We start from the raw sequence: 20,566 nt of genomic DNA on the forward strand, positions 1-20,566 counted from the left end.
GTTGCTTCTTGACCCTCATACAGGCTTCTCAGGAGACAGGTAAGGTGGTCTGGTACTCCCATCACTTTAAGAATTTGCCACAGTTTGTTGTGATCCACACAATCAAAGGCTTTAGCGTAGTCAATGAAGCAGGAATAGACGTTTTTCTGGAATTCTCTTGCTTTCTCCATGATGCAGCGAATGTTGGCGATTTGTTCTCTAGTTCCTCTGCCTCTTCTAAACCCAGCTTGTACTTCCGGTAGTTCTCGGTTTGCATACTGCTGAAGCCTAGCTTGTAGGATTTTGAACATCACCTTGCTGGCATGTGAAATGAGCGCAATTGTGCGGTAGTTTGAACACTCTTTGGCGTTGCCCTTCTTTGGAATTGCAATGTAAACTGACCTTTTCTAGTCTTGCGGCCACTGTTGAGTGTTCCAAATTTGTTGGCATATTGAATGCAGCACTTTAACAGCATCATCTTTTAGGATTTTAAATAGCTCAGCTGGAATACTGTCATCTCCGCTAGCTTTGTTGTTAGTAATGCTTCCTAAGGCCCACTTGACTTCACTCTCGAGGATGTCCGGCTCAAGTTCAGTGGCCGCACTGTCATGGCTATCAGGGACATTAAGATCTTTCCTGTATAGTTCTTCTGTGTATTCTTTCCACCTCTTCTTAATCTCATCTGTTTCTGTTAGGTCCCTGCCTTCTTTGTCCTTTATCATGCCCGTCTTTGCACAAAACGTTCCCTTGAGATCTCAGATTTTCTTGAACAGATCTCTAGTGTTTCCCATTCTATTGTTTTCCTCGATTTCTTTGCATTGTTCATTTAAGAAGGCCTTGTTGTCTCTCCTTGCTATTCTCTGGAACTCTGCATTCAGCTGGATATATCTTCCCCTTTCTCCCTTGCTTTTCGCTTCCCTTCTTTCCTCAGCTACTTGTAAAGCCTCATCAGACAGCCACTTGGCTTTCTTGCATTTCTTTTTCTTTGGGATAGATTGAGTTGCGGCCTCCTGAACAATGTTACGGACCTCTGTCCATAGTTCCTCAGGCACTCTGTCTATCAGGTCTAATCCCTGAAATCTATTCCTCACCTCCACTGTATATTCATAAGGGATATGATTGAGGTCATACCTGAATGGTTTAGTGGTTTTCCCTACGTTCTTCAATTTCAGCCGAAATTTTGCAAGAAGCAGCTCATGATCTGAGCCACAGTCAGCTCCAGGTCTTGTTTTTACTGACTGTATAGAGGTTCTCCATCTTTGGCTGCAAAGGACATAATCAATCTGATTTCGATATTGACCATCTGGTGATGTCCATGTGTAGAGTCGCCTCTTGTGCTGTTGGAAAAGAGTGTTTGCTATGATCAGCGTGTTCTCTTGGCAAAACTCGATTAGCCTTTGTCCTGCTTCATTTTGTACACCAAGGCCATGCCTGCCTGTTATCCCAGTGATTTCTTGACTTCCTACTTTAGCATTCCAATCCCCTATGATGAAGAGGACATCTTTTTTTGGTGTTAGTTCTAGAAGGTGTTGTAGGTCTTCAAAGAACCGATCAACCTCAGCTTCTTCGGCACCAGTGGTTGGGGCATAGACTTGAATTACTGTGATGTTGAATGGTTTGCCTTGGATTCGTACTGAGATCATTCTATCATTTTTAAGATTGTACCCCAGTACTGCTTTTCCCACCCTTTTGTTGACTATGAGTGCTACTCCATTTCTTCTAAGGGATTCTTGCCCACAATAGTAGATATGATGGTCACCTGAATTAAATTCGCCCATGCCTGTCCATTTTAGTTCGCTGATTCCCAAGATGTCGATGTTCAATCTTGCCATCTCATGTTTGACCACCTCCAGCTTACCTTGATTCATTGATCTTACATTCCAGGTTCCTAAACAATATTGTTCTTTACGGCATCGGATTTTCTTTTCCCCACCGGACACATCCACAGCTGAGTGTCCTTTCGGCTTTGGCCCAATCGCTTCACTCTTTCTGGCGCTACTTGGAAATACCCTCTGCTCTTCCCCAGTAGTATATTGGACACCTTCCGACCTGCGGGCCTCATCTTCCGGCGTCATATCTTTTAGCCTTGTGATACGTTCCATGGAGTTTTCTTGGCAAGAATACTGGAGTGGGTTGCCATTTCCTTCTCCAGTGGACCACATTTTGTCAGAACTCTCTGTCATGACCTATCCGTCTTGGGTGGCCCTGCACAGCATAGCTTATGGCTTCACTGAGTTATGCAAGCCCCTTCGCCACAACAAGGCAGTGATCCATGAAGGGGCATCTGGTCCTTAGCAGGTCTTAAAATTAGGTAAATGCAACCTCAGATGAACAACAACACCTGACATATTACGCCATGTCATTATTTATTTTACAGAAATAAAGCCAAAATGGAGAAGCCATGTGTGAAAAACTAAGTACACCCTTACTGCTTCCATAGGCATGAAGAGGCCAAGTAGCAGCCAGGTGCTGCTAATCAAATGCCCTTGATTAATTGATCATCAGCAAGTGTGACCACCTCTATAAAAGCCCAAGTCTCAGGCGTTTGCTGGTCTCGAGCATTCAGGTGTGTGTTAACACAATGCCAAAGAGTAAAGACATCAGCAATGACCTTAGAGAAGCAATTGTTGCTGCCCATCAATCTGGGAAGGGTTATAAGGCCATTTCCAAACAATTTAAAGTCCATCATTCTACAGTGAGGAAGATTATTCACAAGCGGAAAACATTCAAGACAGTCGCCAATCTTCCCAGGAGTGGATGTCCCAGCAAATTCACCCCAAGGGCAGACCGTGCAATGCTCAGAGAAATTGCGAAACATCCAAGAGTTACATCTCAGACTCTACAGGCCTCAGTTAGCATGTTAAATGTTAAAGTTTGTGACAGTACAATTAAAAAAAGACTGAACAAGTATGGTTTGTTTGGACGGGTTGCCAGGAGAAAGCCTCTTCTCTCTAAAAAGAACACACCAGCACGGCTTAGGTTTGCAAAGCTGCATCTGAACAAATCACAAGACTTCTGGAACAATGTCCTTTGGACAGATGAGACCAAAGTGGAGATGTTTGGCCATAACGTACAGCGCCATGTTTGGCGAAAACCAAACACAGCATATCAGCACAAACATCACATACCAACTGTCAAGCACGGTGGTGGAGGGGTGATGATTTGGGCTTGTTTTGCAGCCACAGGACCTGGACATCTTGCAGTCATTGAGTGGACCATGACCTCCTCTGTATACTAAAGTATTCTAGAGTCAAATGTGAGGCCCTCTGTCCGACAGCTAAAGCTTGGCCGAAATTGGGTCATGCAACAGGACAATAATCCCAAGCACACCAGCAAATCTACAACAGAATGGCTGAAAAAGAAAAGAATCAAGGTGTTGCAATGGCCCAGTCAAAGTCCAGACCTCAACCCGATTGAAATGCTGCAGCGGGACCTTAAGAGAGGTGTGCATAAACAAATGCCCACAAACCTCAATGAACTGAAGCAATGTTGTAAAGAAGAGTGGGCCCAAAATTCCTCCACAACGATGTGAGAGACTGATAAAGTCATACAGAAAGCGATTACTTCACGTTATTGCTGCTAAAGGTGGTTCTACAAGCTATTGAATCATAAGGTGTACCTAGTTTTTCACACATGGCTTCTCCATTTTGGCTTTATTTCTGTAAAATAAATAATGACACGGTGTAATATGTCACATGTTGTTGTTCACCTGAGGTTGTATTTACCTAATTTTAAGACCTGCTAAGGACCAGATAATTTTTATTATGTCCTGATACATAAAACCACAGAACTCAAAGAGGGTGTACTTTCTTTTTCATGTGACTGTACCTATGCCAGTGGGAGTGCTCCAAGGCAGCAAGGAGTGGCCAGTCAGCTCTATCGCAGGTGTGAGCTGTGCGGTGCCTCCACTTTCTATTTCCCATTTTCTTTTTTTCCTCTAAGTGTGCTAATCCTACTGCCTACTTTTTAGACATGCTACTGGGATGGGAGTTTTATTAGATCGCTGCCTCCTCCCATTTCAAGCCACCTCACAGTTAAGGGCTGCACCAGGTTTCAGGTTGTGCTGTGGGTCATTTTAGCAAGCAACAGCATAGCTGTTGTGGGGGGACAGGGTGGGAAGTATCCCTAATAAAGCAAGGGGTGGGAATAAGGTTAAACATTGACTGAGCAGCTCAGGGGTCTCAAGCCTCTTAGGCGTGAAGCTGTCTCACACTCGGCCAGACCACTGGTCTACCCAGGGCAGCCTGCCCCAACATGGCACCCTCCATATGTGTTGGACTACAACTCTCATAGTGTGTGCTTGAGGATAAGAGCTGCTGCTGGAGTACACAGTATTGGCCTAGGCCAGCTTGCCCCAACATGGCATCCTCCAGATGTGTACAACTACAACTTCCAGCTGGGGGATGCTGGAAGTTGTAGTTGTACACATCTGGAGGATGCCATGTTGGGGCAAGCTGGCCTAGGCCAATACTGTGTACTCCGGCAGCAGCTCTTATCCTCAGGCACACAGAAGCTTTTCCCAGCCCAGCTACAGGATTCCTTTAACTGAAGATGCTGGGGATTAATATGGAATCTTCTGCATGCAAAATGTGCACTCTACCCCAAGCTAGGATGTCTCCCCCTCAACCCCCCATTCCTAGAGTGCCTCTGTCTATCAAGAAAAAGAACAGCTTGGCAACACACCGGCAGAGTGTGTGTTTGTATGTACGGGTGAGTAGGCATAAGTGCAAGAATCTCTCTCTAGAGTACAGATTAAGGGCTAGGCAACGGAGAGGGTGAATGGCCAAAGAGGCAATGCATTCACTGCCATCTAGAGTAACAAACAGTGAAAGGCAGATTATCTGGGATTTAGAGCAATAGTTGTAAGCAGTTTCCTCTAAAGCTCTGAGCCTTTTGATCCTTCTCCCCCTAGGTTATACACCAAAGGACTCTATAGTTTCAGAAATTAAAACTGAAAGGGAAGAGGATATTATGTACTTACAGTAGTTTGTCTTCTAAACATACTCATTAGGGAGTAAGTCCCACTGAACACGGTGGTACTTCTGAGTAAATATGCACAGAACTGCATTATAGGTACGTGCAACTGTTACTTGCTCACATTCATCCCTTGTTCTCCATTCATCGTCTCTCCCATACAGAAACCTAGAGCCTCACTACATATTATATCCATCATGTAAGAGGCTAGTTTCCCCTTCCTTCCCAACTCCTGGGCAAAATTAGCCACTAAGAAGGGAAGAAAGGCAGCCAGTGGTTCCTCCTTTGCACACACGCGCTCTCTCACATTATGAGAGCTCTGCCCTCTCCAGCTTTCTTTGCCTGTTGGCAAAGGAGATTTCAGAAATCTGAACAGACAAAGCTATCACACCAGGAGTGTAACATGGAGTCAGGCTTTTTGAGAAGCTCTTTGGGGCAGAACCCAAAGATTTGGGGTGATGTTACCCCCTGTAAAGTGCCTGCATATGCACACAGACTATACCACTAGATGAGACTTACCTGGGTACATCCAGATGTTTTGGCCAAAAACTCCCATCAGCCTCAGACAGCATGACTAATGGTCAGAAGATGGTAGGCCAAAACATCTGGAGGGACCTAGGTTGGGAATGGACTACACTAGATAAATAACCAATAGATCTGACCCTGCTTCCAGAGCATTCCCAGAGCTAAGATTACTCCTAGGCATGTCTTAATTGTTCTACCATTATGCTGATTTTTAGAGCGATGCATCTCCCAGGAACTCACTTTTGTCCAAGGTAAGAACTCCTCCATAGAGGATGTAACAGATGTCAACTGGAGGGCACAAGATCTTTCACTATAAGACAAGGTGCTACTGATCATTTCAAATTCCATCAAAGCCCTTACCTTTAATTTTCTGTTTGTATTCTTCTGGTCGGTGAAGGTACATGGCCGCTGCGTCACCATTAAGGGGATCTATGGGGTTGGGATAGGCCAGCAACTGGGGCAGGAACGACTCAAATATATTGGTAAGATCTGAAAGCATCAACACAAGATAATTGATGTAGGACATGCAATGACTGTACTATTATCTTTACTACACCACCATTTCTTTAGTGTCAGCATTCTAGTGTCCCTGCCCCAATTCCAGGTAAGATGAGCCAAGGTGAACCCAAAAGAATGGATAAAGGTGCAGAGTTTGGCACATACATCTAACTGAGCAAATCTACCGTAAGATACAAAATGGAGCAGTAAGGCAGTGCAAATTGTAGTTAACGCTATAGAAATAGGTTGAACATTTTTACACAGCTTCCATAGTTTAATCCTCTCATGGAGGAAGAGATCTCCCTGTACTGTAGTCCTCAATGGTATGAAGCATTCCCTCCCTTGCATGAGTTTTCTTGGGAGCAGACATGGGACCATGCCACTTGAAGGATTCCAATGGTGCATCGCTACAGTTCATCTCACATAAATTTAGTTGGGAGCAGCAATCGTACAGCTCCCTTTAAAAAAGTGGTGTACTGGGGGTGGGAGGTGGAGTTACTGGGCATCCTTATCAAGGAATATGCAAAATCATTCACAACCTAGGTGTTGCAGGATACACACATGCGCCCCTGCTACAAAACCATCCCCACCATATATTTTAAACTCACCATAGAGAGCTGTCCAAGTCTGATTAATTACATCTAGACATACAGTTCCTGACCTGAAACAAAACAGACAGACAAACAAATGAAGGGATGGCTTCAGTTTAAAACCCCCAGTTTACAAGTGCTGGGGTAGTGCAGCAGCTAGGAGTGTCCGGAGGGAAGTCTCCAGTTCAAGTCTTGCCTCTGTTATTAATATTTCCCAAAGAACAGAAACAGGCAGAAGACAGACTGGGGGCAACAGACAGATCTTTTAGTGGTTTGCAGCTGGTTGGCAAGGGTTTATAGCTGAGAACTGTTTTAACAAAAGCAACAAAAAGGCTCGAGGAGAGCCAGGAGTGCATCTTTGTGCAGAAAGACTGTGAGATCAGTTCTGGTACTGAAAACAAGACCTTGGGTCAAGTATGTGCCCGGAGGCACCCTGTTCCTGAATTCTAAGTATATGCCTGCTCCAGACAGCCACTATTTTGCACCTGGCACTGGTTGGTAGATCTCACATTCTAGTAAAAAATGGAAGTAGATCCTGCAAGCCATGAGTGTCCACCCCTGTACTAGAACATTTTATGTAGTCCTAAGCAAGAGACCCCAAAGCCACAATTTATATGGATTATTTATAAATGTCTATTAACTCAAGATAGGCCAATGAGCCCGGGTAATATGAACAGTCATGTCCCTGATTCCCATTAAGGAAGGACTGCCACTCTAAGCTGAAACATCTCATCATCCATCTAGACCAGCAGGGCATGTTCTAGCATGCTCTCCGCTTATCTAAGGATGTGCTCAGGCCCAGCAACTTTGGACAGTGCCCTGGGTGAGCCAGGTCCCACAGCAGACATGTGAATGTAGAAAAGGTTCCCCCACAAGGCAGCTTAAATCTGTGGCTTCTTATCCTACCCTCAGGAGAGAGGGTAAATAAATGGGTGCTCACCATCTTTCCAACATCCCTTAAAATAAGTCAAATGTTTAAGCATCATGTCTCCCTTTGCCTCCCCTTCCCAGATTGGAATATAGAGGCTACACAACTGAAATTAAAGACCTCCTCATTCCCACCCCAAATAAGAAATCTTTAGGGCAAAGTATCTTCAGTGACTTACGCTTCATCAATGTTGGGATGGAAAATTTTATTCATGAATCCTGCAAAACAGAAACAAATACAGGAGTTGTTAGCAGCAGGGTACCTATCATTATCACTTCTGAAGAAGCCTAGAGTTGTGCTGGGTGCTGAACAAATTTAAAAGTGGCAGTGAAGGAGGAGCATGACCCTCCCCAATTCCCTGACAACAAGTTACAAATGTGCCACAGGAGAAGATTCACTGTCTGCCAAAATGAGACCCATGACCAATGAAAATGTCTCCTCCAACTCTAGCTCCAAAGGTGACTTCATGAACTGGTTCAATGTTGACCCTCCTATCTCCAAAAGGCGCCTTATTCATTCAGCAAATCCACTCAAAGGTTTTACGGCCGGGCATTACAAAAAGAAACACTGGCCCTTGAACCACTGGGCTTTGCAAAGTAAGATATTACGGGCCATCTATGGGGTCTGTAATTCAAACATGGCAAGAAAATAATCAGACAACTTGACCAAAATACACCACAGTCTGCAACAGAAATCATCAAGCACAACCTACTGGGAAATTCTGCTGCCCAAGGCCCACCACGTTAAGTGGTAGCTGGTCTTGGAGATTAATTTCTGGTTTTATTTATTTATTTGATTTATTAGCTGCCCATCTGGTCGGCTACCTGGCCACTCTAGGTGGTGTACAATACTAATAACAAATTTACATAATCAACTGAACAAAAAAACACTACTCTAAAAAACCCTAACCCACCCCAAATGCCCTCCTGAACAGCCAGGTTTTTAAAGCCTGGCAGAAGTTCATCAAAGAAATTCCACCGGAGGTCACTAGGGAGGGAATTCACAGAGTGGTTGCACATACACGTGAAGATGCCACTGCAGTAGACTCAGGAGGCTTGGAAATCAGAAGCCATTGTTTTACACCATCACATCTCATGAGGCCTATCTTAATGATTTTAAGGATACTGCCTGTGATTTTCAAAACTGCAGACAAGTAGAGACACAAGTAGAGACACTCCAGTTGGCTGGAACATGCAGCCAGGGTGGTGGGGGGTCAGGCTGGTATGGCTCTGCAGTACACCAAATTATTTCTTGAAATTAGGACGCCGTGCAAGGAACATGGTCAAAGACTTCAGCATCATGTTGAGACACAATAGTTAAGCCTTTATAGCAGAAACATCAATTAACTGATTAACAATCCCCGGAACATCTTAATAGCTGCTCACCAAAGCTCACTAACACCAGCCCGCTCAGAAGCCATGCCCATTTCAATGAAACACTAAGTCGGCACATCAGTACTGGGCTGCCCACGCTACAGGCTTACTGTGGATCAATATAGGGTTGACACCAATTTAACTAGATGCCAATGGGCCAAGTCAAAAGATGTGAAAGGTGTGCTTGACCCATTCAGGTTCCTCTCTTTTATAGTGACTTTCATGATCATAAGTGTTTCAAATGTCACTTATACAGTGGAGGCTGGTGGCTCTGATGTCAGTGGGGTGATGAATCCACTCTGGGTTTCAGTCAAAACTCTAAAGGAACTATTCAAGGTGTTGCACCTTGAACAGCTCCTTTAAGAGTTTTGACTGAAACCCAGAGCAGATTCATTGCCCCACTGACACTGGAGCCACCAACCGCTGCTGCAGCTGAATTCCCAAAGTCCTGACTCAGACATATGAAGCAACATTCCATTGGAATGGACGCTGGTCTGTCTAGCCTAGTTTTGTCTATATTGTCCAGCAACAGCTCAGCAAGGCCTCAGGCAGAGGTCCTACCTAGGCCTGCTGTCCATGGTCATTTTGGGGAGGGGTGCCAAGGCCTGAAGCTGCCCCCTCTGCGTGCAAAGTGAGCTATGGGCCCTTCCTTCAAAAGGATTTCAGTGAACAGTCCTGAGCCTGCTCACTGGGGAAAGATCACTGCCAAATCCACCACACTGCAGGCACAGGTGTTGTCTGCCTGCATGGAGCTTTACAGAGTAACATAAGCAAAGCCAGATGCATAGTCCAAGGAGTTCCCAATCTCAGTTTACATGGGAGGACTGTTTACTGTTATCAGTGGGAAGAAGCAGCAATGGCAGAAGGCAAGAGACAGGCATGCAAGAGGAGAGGACCTGCTTTTCTAGGGGTGGGGACAAGACTACCAGCATTCAGATATTGGTAGAGAGAACACCAGCGCCAGATGTTGGCAACAAACAGGAGAAAGCTGTCTCCATGGAAGCTGCCATTGGTCCCTCTAGCCCCCAACTTAGCCCAGCTACCTGCGATTCCTACTAATCAGAGGTGCTGTGGCTTGCGACTCCCTTCTGCATGCCAAAAGCATGCACTCTACCACTGAGCCCATCAGAGAGAGAAAAATGACAAATGCCTTCGGCATGAGATCACCAACTACAATCAGGAATACAAAGGAGATTAATACGTGCACAACCACATGGCAGCAGGGAAAGCAATATGGCCAAAGCAGGCTTGCAGATACAGGTCAGCATCCTATTTGGCAGTAGCGCCAACACAAATTGCATTGCGCTAACATAAGCCACCAAGGAACGGGTTCCAAGAAAACCCATTGCACCAGCAAACACTATTGTTGTTGTGGTAGAAAAAGCATGTTATCACAATATAGTTTACATTAACCTGTAAAACTTCCCCAAACCATTTATTCACCATAGGCAACTCTGTGAACCGCCCAGAAAGCTGCAGCTATTGGGTGGTATAGAAATGAAAGAAATAAACAAACTAGGCAGCCGACGATTTATAAACTCAGGCCAATGGTATACTTTTCTCCTTGGGATTTAACTGTAAGACTCCTAGGCTTTAGGTCAAACTGCGAGGCATAACAGAGGCCTTAGATCTAGTATACAGTCCTTGAGACCTGACACAAATGTAGCCATTGGGGAAAACAGAGGCTCTCAAAGGAAGTTATCTAACCCCTTCTCTCTGCAACTAACATGGGACTGCTTTGGTTATGAGATACAATCCCTGTTTGTTACAGCGATGGCTATGAGCCAAGGAAGGTTCAGGTATTCAGAAGCACAACAGACTCACACACACACACACGAACCTATTGTATTTTTAGGGCACTGTTCATTAGAAAGTCATCCACCAAAAGCGTCATTGAAATGAACATGAATTGCACAAGAGCACTACCATGAATTTCAGTGAGCCTTGTGCAGGGGGACTTTCTAATGGACTGCACCTCAAAGCTACAAGAATGCAAGAATAGCCTTGCTCGTTCACTCCAAAGGTCCACCTAGTCCAGTATACTGTTTCCAAGAGAGACTAGTCAAAGGCTCCTAAGTAGTTGCTCCAAGTATTGTGGGGTACACTTCTTCTGAACAAGGCAGTTCCAGTAAACTATCAAGGTTGGAAGACATAACTTTCATGAATGTGTCTATCTCTGTTAAAAAGCCATTAAGATAGTAGCTATCACCCCAAGTTGTGGACGCAAACTCCATAAGGTAATGCCTTCTCTTGCAGACGCACCTCCTTTTGTCTGTTCAGAACCAATCAATTTCATTGGTACTCATGTACTGCTGAAGGGGGCCTTTCCAGACAATCAGTGAGCACAGCAGGGAGGGTGGGGGGCAGCGCAGGGTGCTCAGGCATGCTCTTCCTTCCCAGCCTGCCTGCTTCCCCATCCACAAGCTGGCTGTATCCTCATTCCAACCCTCCACCCTTCTGACCAACATCAACGCAAGCCCTGGCCCGCAACCGAGTCTGCCCTCACGATCCATGGGGGCGGGGGGGGGGGGATTGCATTCCAGCTCCCTGCATGGCTGACTAGGGGATATGGCACTATACCGCCCTGAAATCAGGACTTGCAGGCTCGCTCTGCAAAAGACAAGGTGGGAACGAGCCCGAGATGGTTGTCACGCTGCTCTTGGGACTCCAAGGTCAGGCTCTCCTCTCAGGTTTTTGTGGCCTGTTGTCTGCTAGCCAAAACAGAAATTGTTTCAACTTGTGGGCGACACAACAGACGTCAGTGGAAGAGTGACACACTGCCACGTGGAATGACATCGGCACTCTGCCTTGTGCTTTTAACAAGCAGGAAGACACTTTCTGGGAAAGTTGGACACGTTCAGGTTGGTCCGTTCCAAGAGTACAGCAAGGCCAGACTTGCGTGCTCCGACAGCCTCGCCAACAACTGCTCAGTGCATAAGCAGGGGTACTGGCTCACTGCCCTGGGCCTGCCGTTTGCACCTGCCCAACCCCTGCCTTGCTCACTCAGGCTATCCCCCCCACCCCACCCCACCCCACCCCACACACACAGCTTCTGTCCCTCTTGCTGCTGAAAGATGATCACAGGTGGAAGACTATCCAGTCAGGAATCTCACATACACCATCCACAGGGTTTCTTATTTAAGGCAAACTCTGCTTTAAGGACGCGACATATAGTTCTCAACTCACCAACGTCAGGCTGCACCACTGTTCCATTTAATTATGGGCAGAATCTATCAGCCCTGCAAGAAGCTACCCATCAAGCAAAAACTTCCCTTTCTTTCTCAAGTTTTCCATTAATGCTTCACTCCACACTTGGATCAAGAGACATGCTGGCCTCAGGAGTAGTGAATGTTTCTTGTGCATGCGACTTAAGAGGAAACTCTTGCACTGGTACCCAGGGCTGCAGCCAGTAGGTTGGAAGTGAGATTGGACTCAGGGATATTCCAGGCCTCTTCCCTGGGGTCACCAGGATCAGGTTTCATAGAAACAGAGCTGGAAGGGACCTCGGAGATCATATCTCTAGTCCAACCCCTTCCTCAGTGCAGGCTCTGCACTGCAGGGTGCAGCTGCAGCATCTGACGAATGGCTGTCTAGTCGCGACATAAATACAGGAGAACCCACCCCTTCCTGAGGCAGTCTGCTCCACTGCTGAACAGCTCTCACTGTTCGGAAGTTTCTCCTAATGTTTAGCCAAAATCCGCTTCCTCAAATTTCCTCCCGGTGGCTCTAGTCCTCCCTCTGGATCAACACAGAACAAGTCTGCTCCATCTTCTGCATAACAGCCCTTCCGATATTTGAAGCCCACTATCATGTCTCCTCGTCATCCTCTCTTCTCCAGGCTAAACAGACCTAGCCCTTTCAACCATTCCATTCGGACTTGGCTTCCAGACCCCTCACCATCCCGGCTGCTCTTCTCTGGATGTGCTCCATTGTGGCAATGTCCTTTTTGAAATAAGGCATCCACTGCCACCTTCCTCCTCCAAACTACTGCACAGGTGAACGTGCAGTGATAAGGAGTTTTGTTTAGTGTAGGGAGCCCCTGAGGAAGGAGATATTCCCTAAAACGTTGGGCAAGCTGGCACAAAATAAACAGGCACCTGTGTGATCCTGTGACACTTTTGCTGTCTTTTGGCCCCCTTTTACCTCCTGTCATACAAAGGGAATGGTAGTCATTCAGTCTTATGGGGAAAATAGAAGTGGTACAGCAGGATGACTGTACTATCTGCCCAGCAACCCCTGACACTGGCTCATCCAGCCTCCACTGACAGGGATCCCGTGTGGGGTTGTAGAGAGTACATATATTTCTTCCCCAGACACACAACTCTGTTGCTGGATCCCATCTTTTTCTTAACACCCCCCCACCGGCAGTGACACCAGGCTCTGTGCCACCAAAGGCCCCTCTGCAACAGCCTTCCTCCACCTAGTGTCCTCCAGATGTGTTCAACTACAACTTCCAGGATCTCCCAGCCAGCTGTGCTTAGAGGTTTCCTGGCTTTTACACATCCCCCCCCCCATTATAAAACCTTGAAATGCCCCTCCTTGGTTTCTGGCAGTAACAGCTTTAAACTAAAATATGCGGGTATGTTTGGCCCCACCCACCACTGGAGTCCCCCCACCACCACACACAAAAAAAACCTTCTCTGAAATGGGATTCGGCCCTTGGGCTGAAAGAGGCCCAACCCGCCTGCTCTAAAGTTCGTTTCCAGGCTCATTTCAGAAAGCTGGTTGTGACCTTTTAAAGAATCTAGCCTAGGGATCTCTCGGACCACCTTCTTTCATATGGACCTTCCCATCAACTGAGACTGGCTTCAGAGATCGCCTCCTTTGAAGATTAGGTGGATGACTACTGGAGATGGGGCCTTTTCTGTGGTGGCTCCCAAATTATGGAACTCCTCCTAGGCATGTTCAGATGGCACCATTATTGCCCTTCCTTCAGTGCCAGGCAAAGCCCATTCCATTCTCTCATATTTTTAATGGAGTTTAGTTTTTAGTTTTAACCTTAGTCACCACCTTTATTATTAGGTTTCTAAAAACTGATTATTGTGCTGACTATTAGGGTACAAATCCCTTAAATAAAACAGAATCTCCCCACCTCCCACCCCAAGAGCTCCAGATGAAAGGGATGAAACAGCAGGGCTGAGAAACAGGCTCACTCCTCAAAAGCTAGGGGGTCACCAGGGGAGGGAAGCAAATTTGCTCCCCCCCTGCCCCCAGTGACTGTTCCAAGGGCATCCCTTGCACTAGTGAATGACTACCATTCAGTCCATGGTGAATGTAAAATATTACACCTGGGGGGAGGCTCTGCTGCAGCAAAGGCAAAACCTGCCCCACAACACTGACAGAGGCTTGATCCCCACTCAAAGATCCTGCGGAAGGGAGGGGGGGAGATGAGACTTTGTCCACAGGTCCCAGCATTCCTAAAGATCCTGGTAATATAACTTACCCACTCACCCCTCTACACACACACACACACACACACACACACACACCTACCTACCTTGCCCATCAGCATGACAGGCATTTCCCCTACCATAAATGGTAATTACCAGCAGTAATGCTTTGGAAGCAATTAGCGTCCAGCCACCACAGAGACCTACCACCCTTTTGTTCCCGATTAGCCTGGATTCCCTCACTGAGATGCTGGCGCCTCTTTTAATGAGGCGCAAAGCAGCACAGGCATTTCAGAGACGAGTCTAGACAGAACAGGAGTCTCCCACCTTCTCCATTGTCAGAGCTCTCAGAAACAGACACATGGGGGGGGGGGCAAATGCAGGAAGAGGCTCCACAATGGGTGATGCTGCAGAGTCTCTGTAAGGCATGACCAGAAGGAGAGAACACACACAAGGCAAAGGCAAACACAGGACAGACACTGCATTAGCCAAGCTGGAGCCGTAAGCAGCCCTGCCATGGAGGCAGAAGCTTCAGGTAGTGGATGTGGGGTGACACCTCCTACCGTTGGCTCTAGTGCAGCCAGCAACGGAGTCTGTGCCCCTTCTTTAGCCTGCTTACTCTGCAACTCTTGGGCCTGCTCACTGCCTTTCCCACTCTAGCTCTTCCTGCAGCTTCTGTTTCCTCCTCCCCTGGACCCAGTGCTTGCTTGTGTGTGTCCAGTAACCATGGACTCCAGCCCTGACCTAGTTACCCCCCACCCCCACCCAACCTCTCCTGCCACAGGCTTTAAGCTCCTACTGCTGTTTCTGCCCCCACAGACCCTGCTTCTCTCGTTGTTGCTGTGGGGGCTCCTTTGCTTATGGCAACCCCTCCAGCTGCTCACTCCTCATTCAACAGGGGTTGTTTTAATGGGGATTGAGTAGCTCCCATTCATGTCCAAGGAGTTTGTAACCTTGGACAGGATTGTGCTCCCCACACATAAGATTGTGCCCCAGTAATTGCAGGATACAGGTTCCATTTGGATTTCCCTAACCCCCCACCCATTGATGAAGCTAAATCTGGAACACACAATGAATTGAGATGGTCAGTTCAGGTCAAATTTGCCTCCATTATCTAGCAGTGAAAAGATTTGGTGTGGGGCCTTCTGAGCAAAGTCCAGCCTTTCTAGCTTGTCCAGTCAGCAGCCAGCCTCCTCTTGCTGCAGAGCCCTCCTTTTGATGGACAACAACACTGTGGAAGAGAGACTGACAGGGCCAAGAGTGAGTTACCAATGGCAGGCCACTCGCAAATTCTCTACCTCGGCCTCCCTTTCCTACTGGAACATACTCGCTGCTCTAAAAATAAAATTAAGTTCTGCAACCAGGTAATGTCAATTCTGTATGATGGAAAGCCGAATCCTGCAAATGATGCAATTCTTTAAAAATATGCATTATTTTCTTTTATGAGCACTCCTTGTGCCTCAATTTTTATAACTCCCCATCATCTTCCCTGGCTGTGATAGTCATGGGAGGGGCAAGGAGATGAGAGTGCCATCCCAGCACACTGACAATCTTACTTAGTCACCTCTTGGGCTTTTACAAACTCAGCAAACACTGCCCACCCATTTTCAAGTAGGCTTTTTCAAAGATCTCTTTGCAGGCGTAGATATTAGAAACTTACTGGATTGTTGCTGTTTTAATAGAAGATTTTTCTGAATCATAGAATAGTAGGGTTGGAAGGGGCCTACAAGGCCATCGAGTCCAACCCCCTGCTCAGTGCAGGAATCCAAGTCAGAGCATCCCTGACAGACGGCTGTCCAGCCTCGTCCTCCCTAGGTAATTGGTTCCATTGTCGTATTGCTCTAACAGTCAGGAATTTTTTCCTGATGTTCAGCCGGAATCTGGCTTCCTGTAACTTGAGCCCATTCTTCCGTGTCCTGCACTCTGGGATGGTCGAGAAGAGATCTTGGCTTTCTCTTCTGTGACAACCTTTCAAGGACTTGAAGAGTGCTATCCTATCTCCCCTCAGTCTTCTGTTCTCAAGGCTAAACATGCCCAGTTCTTTCAGTCTCTCTTCATAGGGCTTTGTTTCCAGTCCCCTGATCATCTTCGTTGCCCTCCTCTGAACCCTCTCCAGTTTGTCTGCATCCTTCTGAAAGTGTGGTGCCCAGAACTGGACATAGTACTCAGATGAGGCCTAACCAGTGCTGAGTAGAGGGGAACTAGTACTTCCCAGGGTTTGGAAGCTATGCTTCTATTAATGCAGCCCAAAAGAGCATTGGCCTTTTTTGCAGCCACATCAGCTTGTGATCAACAACAATTCCAAGATCCTTCTCACTTGTGTTGTTGAGCCACGTGTCCCCCATCTTGCAAGTGTGCATTTGGTTTCTTTTTCCTAGGTGCAGAACTTGGCATTTATCCCAATGAAATGTCTTTCTGTTGTTTCTGCCTAGCGCTCCAGTCTATCAAGATCACTTTGAATTTTGTTTCTGTCTTCCAAAATATTAGCTGTCCCACCCAATTTTGTGTCATCTGCAAATTTGATCAGCATTCCCTGCACCTCCTCCTCCAAGTCATTAATACAGATATTGAAGCGCACTGGGCCCAGGACTGAGCCCAGGACTGAGCCCTGTGGTACCCAGCTCGTTACCTCTCCCCAGTTTGAGAAGATCCCATTGAGAAGTACGCTTTGAGTCCGATTCTGTAGCCAACTGTGGATCCACCGGATCGTTGTTTCATCTAGCCCACTTCGAGCTAGTTTGCTCATCAGGATATCATGGGGCACTTTGTCGAAAGCTTTGCTGAAGTCGAGGTATATGACATCTACAGCATTCCCACGGTCCACAAGGGAGGTTACTTGATCAAAAAATGAGGTCAGATTTGTCTGGCAGGACTTGTTTTTGACAAATCCATGTTGGCTTCGAGTGATCACTGCATTGTTTTCAAGGTGCTTACAGATGGATTGCTTTATCATCTGCTCCAGAATTTTCCCTGGGATTGATGTCAGACTGACTGGTCTGTAGTTCCCAGGTTCCTCCTTTTTACCCTTTTGGAAGATAGGGACAACATTAGCCCTCCTCCGGTCATCTGGCACTTCACCCGTCCTCCATGATTTCTCAAAGAGAATAGACAGTGGTTCTGAGAGTTCTTCTGCCAGTTCCTTTATTACTCTAGGATGCAGTTCATCTGGCCCTGGAGATGTGAACTCATTCAAAGTAATGAGGTGTTCCTTGACCATATGCGTATTGATCTCAAGCTGCAATCCTGCCCCTTCAGCCTGTACTTCGCCTTTGCCAGGGGGCTCATAGACCCTCTTTTGGGAGAAGACTGAGCCAAAGTAGGAATTGAGCACTTCTGCCTTTTCTTTGTCATCTGTTATCATTTTGCCATCCTTATTTATTAGCTGAACCACCATTTCTTGTTACCCCCAACTTTACATCTCCCTTCCCTGTAGGATTCAGTTTAAAGACCTCCTGATGAAGTTCATGTTGTGGCCAAACACATTCTTCCCAGCCTTTGTGAAGTGCAACCTGTCCCTTGCCAACAGCCCATCTTCCAGGAAGTACAGCCTGTGGTCCCAGAATCCAAGTCTCTCATGCCGGCACCATGTTCGTAGCCAGTCAGTCACCCGGAATATTTTTCTTTCCCTTTGTATCCCTCTTCTAACTACTGGTAGGATGGATGAGAAAACTATCTGGGCCCCAAAGTTCTTGAGTTTCCTGCCCAAAGCTTCAAAGTCTGACGTGATTTCTTCGTAGCTCCACTTGGCGGTATCATTTGTTCCCACATGGATGAGAAGAAAGGGATACCTGTCAGTGGGCTTTATGAGTGCAGGCAACCTTTCAGTCACGTCTCTAATCCGTTCTCCCGGGAGATAACATACCTGGCGAGTCCACGGGTCTTCGCGACATACTTGGGTCTCGATCCCACGCAGCAAGGAGTCTCCCACTACTACCACTCTTCTCTTCTTGTTGTTGTAGGCCTGGGTTTCATTGCCTCTGCTTGACTGACCTTCAGCCTCTTGCTCACTCTCATGTAGGTTCCCCTGTAATACTTCCTCTGCAGGCTGTCCTCCAGTCTCATCCGAAAGTACCTGGAATCAGTTCCACAGCTCCACTGCTTCCACTGGTGCAGAGTGGCATCTAGTTCTTCTCCTCCTAACTGTCACCCTTTTCCAAGGAGTATCCTCTACTGCATTTTTCTTCACCTCAGCATTTCCCACTTCTGCCTCAGTTTGCTGTTGCTCTTCAAGCTTCTGTGCTGCTGTAGTTCCACCATTCTGTCCAAGTTCTCTTAGTGTTCTCTTATTCCCCAGAGGGTCGACAGTCGCTGCTCCAGTAAGCTAAAGCAGCTAAATTGTGTACCTGACACAATATTATGGGTTCTTGTAGAACCACATCATATACACAGCCGTGGATAAAATACCATTTCACAGAGATAAGAGGCTGAATAACCTAAAAACAAGTTTAAATCTCACTCTTTAGTGCTTCACTTTGGTTGGACTGTCTTCCCAACACCTGCATCAAAAGAGCTGCTGCCCTTCTAGAACATAAAGTCCTATCATTAGAATTGGAGGAGGGTGTTGTAGGCCATCCAGTCCAATCCTCTGCTTCCCACAGGAAATTCAGAGCTAGAGCATCCAAAGATGACTCTCCAGCCTCTGCCTGGAGACCTCTAGCGAGGGGGGCCCACTCCCAAGGGAAGTGGTTCCATTGTCAAACTGCTCTTACCATTAAAACATTTACCCTAATTTTCCACCCCATTCTTTTCACCCACCCCATCTAATATACTGCAGTTCCCAGGAGTGTACTTTTAAATGTCTAAATACATGTGGTAGATGAGGCCAGCAGAAATATTTGCAATTTCTTGATACCAACATCAGCTATTTAGCTCCAGCCCTACAGCAGCTAAAAAGCTTGAATGATTTCTCATCCTTGAAGATGTTCTGATCTAGGACAACAGCCCTGCATTACGAACTTGCAATGGCCTTCACCTCCATCGCCCTGTCCCGTCCCCCCACCCATTTTATGGAAGTCTCACTTTGCTGACTATTACTATAGCTTTGCAGCTATGGAGAATGAGGCAAGTCATGTTACTCACTACTCTGCTATCTCTACCCAAAACAGACTGAACCAGGGTGGCGATTAAAATTCATAGCTTTTGAGTACCACACCCAGGATGACTTCTCCCCTTACAGAATACCTCTAGTTATTCACAAATTATTATTTATTTGCTTTGAACCCCTCCTTTCTACCAAAAAATGGCACTCAAAAGCATACAGATTTAGAATTCACAACTTCCGTGTTTCTGTTGCTCTTATTTGGCAACTTCCTTAGGTGTATTTTCAGAAGAAAATGGTAAAGACTAGAAAAAACTCTTAAGATGGTAAGATCCGCAGAGAGAAGTAAACAATGAATTTTCTCCTTGAGGCGATTCCTGTGCCTAATCCCATATGAATTGCTTTCCTAACCCATGTGTGCTCAAGAGTCTAGGTTGGTAGGGATTGTGAAGGGACAGCAGCTGTGACTGGGCTGCCCTCATCACAGCATGATGCGAGTCACCTCTCCATCTAGGTTGCTAAACCACTGTGCATATGTGTTTTCTGGGAAGGACGTGGCAAGAATGTTGAAAGGCGGGCTGTGTCAAGAGCTAAAGCCTGGGATGTCCTTTAGTCTCCTGTGGATGCACAAGACATACTGCGCAGTAGGCACCAACAACTTGGCATTAGATGCAACATGGAAAAGCTTAGTGGAAGATTTCAAACATTTTGCAGAGTTATGTTCATGGACTGAATGCTACACATATAAATACGTAGACTAAGCAAACATTTGAGAAGTCAAGGAATAGAAAAAGCCGCCCTAATTCCAGCTCAAACCCTTCAATGCTGGGAAGTACAGCCTGCATATAAGCCTTTATCTGAGTAGCCAAGTGCTATTAAAATTTGGTATTTGCAGTTTTCAGTAAAAGCAACATTTGGCTTGTTAACAGGTGGATATGCTGGGAGCTTTCCTGTAGTCTCTCCGTTCTTGCATACACAGAGTATACACACAAACACACACAAGGCTTTTCTGCAGAGTGGTGACACTTGAGACAGTTTGGGATGCAGGCTTGGGAACATTCTGGAGGACAGTGGTGCACAAGGGGGCTAATGGTGCCTAAAAAGCAAACCAGGGAAGCCAAAGTGACAAACAGACTGAAAATAGATACTAGGCAAAAGTCTATTTTAAGCAATGCAAACAGCCATGGCCCGCTGACTCAAATCAGGATGTTGGGGGTAGAAGAGGCCCATCTTTTTCAAGCCTCTTCAAGAGTTATCACGTCCCACACCGG

General features: G+C 46.4%; 1 protein-coding gene across 5 annotated transcripts in view; it reads right to left on the minus strand.

Moving 5' to 3' along the window:
• UBE2H (ubiquitin conjugating enzyme E2 H) overlaps positions 1-20,566 on the minus strand; it is a 66,634-nt gene that overhangs the window by 6,764 nt on the left and 39,304 nt on the right. For 3 of the 5 annotated variants that reach the window (XM_084808956.1, XM_084808954.1, XM_084808957.1), the window contains exons 4-6: positions 7,673-7,712; positions 6,585-6,637; positions 5,839-5,967 (exon numbers count right to left, since the gene is read on the minus strand). In XM_084808956.1, coding sequence (XP_084665082.1) covers positions 5,839-5,967; positions 6,585-6,637; positions 7,673-7,712 — 222 coding nt within the window. Of the gene's footprint in view, positions 1-731; positions 3,639-5,838; positions 5,968-6,584; positions 6,638-7,672; positions 7,713-20,566 lie in introns of those variants that run through there. The other 2 variants (XM_084808955.1, XM_084808953.1) reach the window with 2 other exon arrangements.

Source organism: Heloderma suspectum, chromosome 7 (genome assembly GCF_057233095.1).
Source record: "Heloderma suspectum isolate Gila_16-S chromosome 7, 16-S_ref, whole genome shotgun sequence".
Classification (NCBI taxonomy): Eukaryota; Metazoa; Chordata; class Lepidosauria; order Squamata; family Helodermatidae; genus Heloderma; species Heloderma suspectum.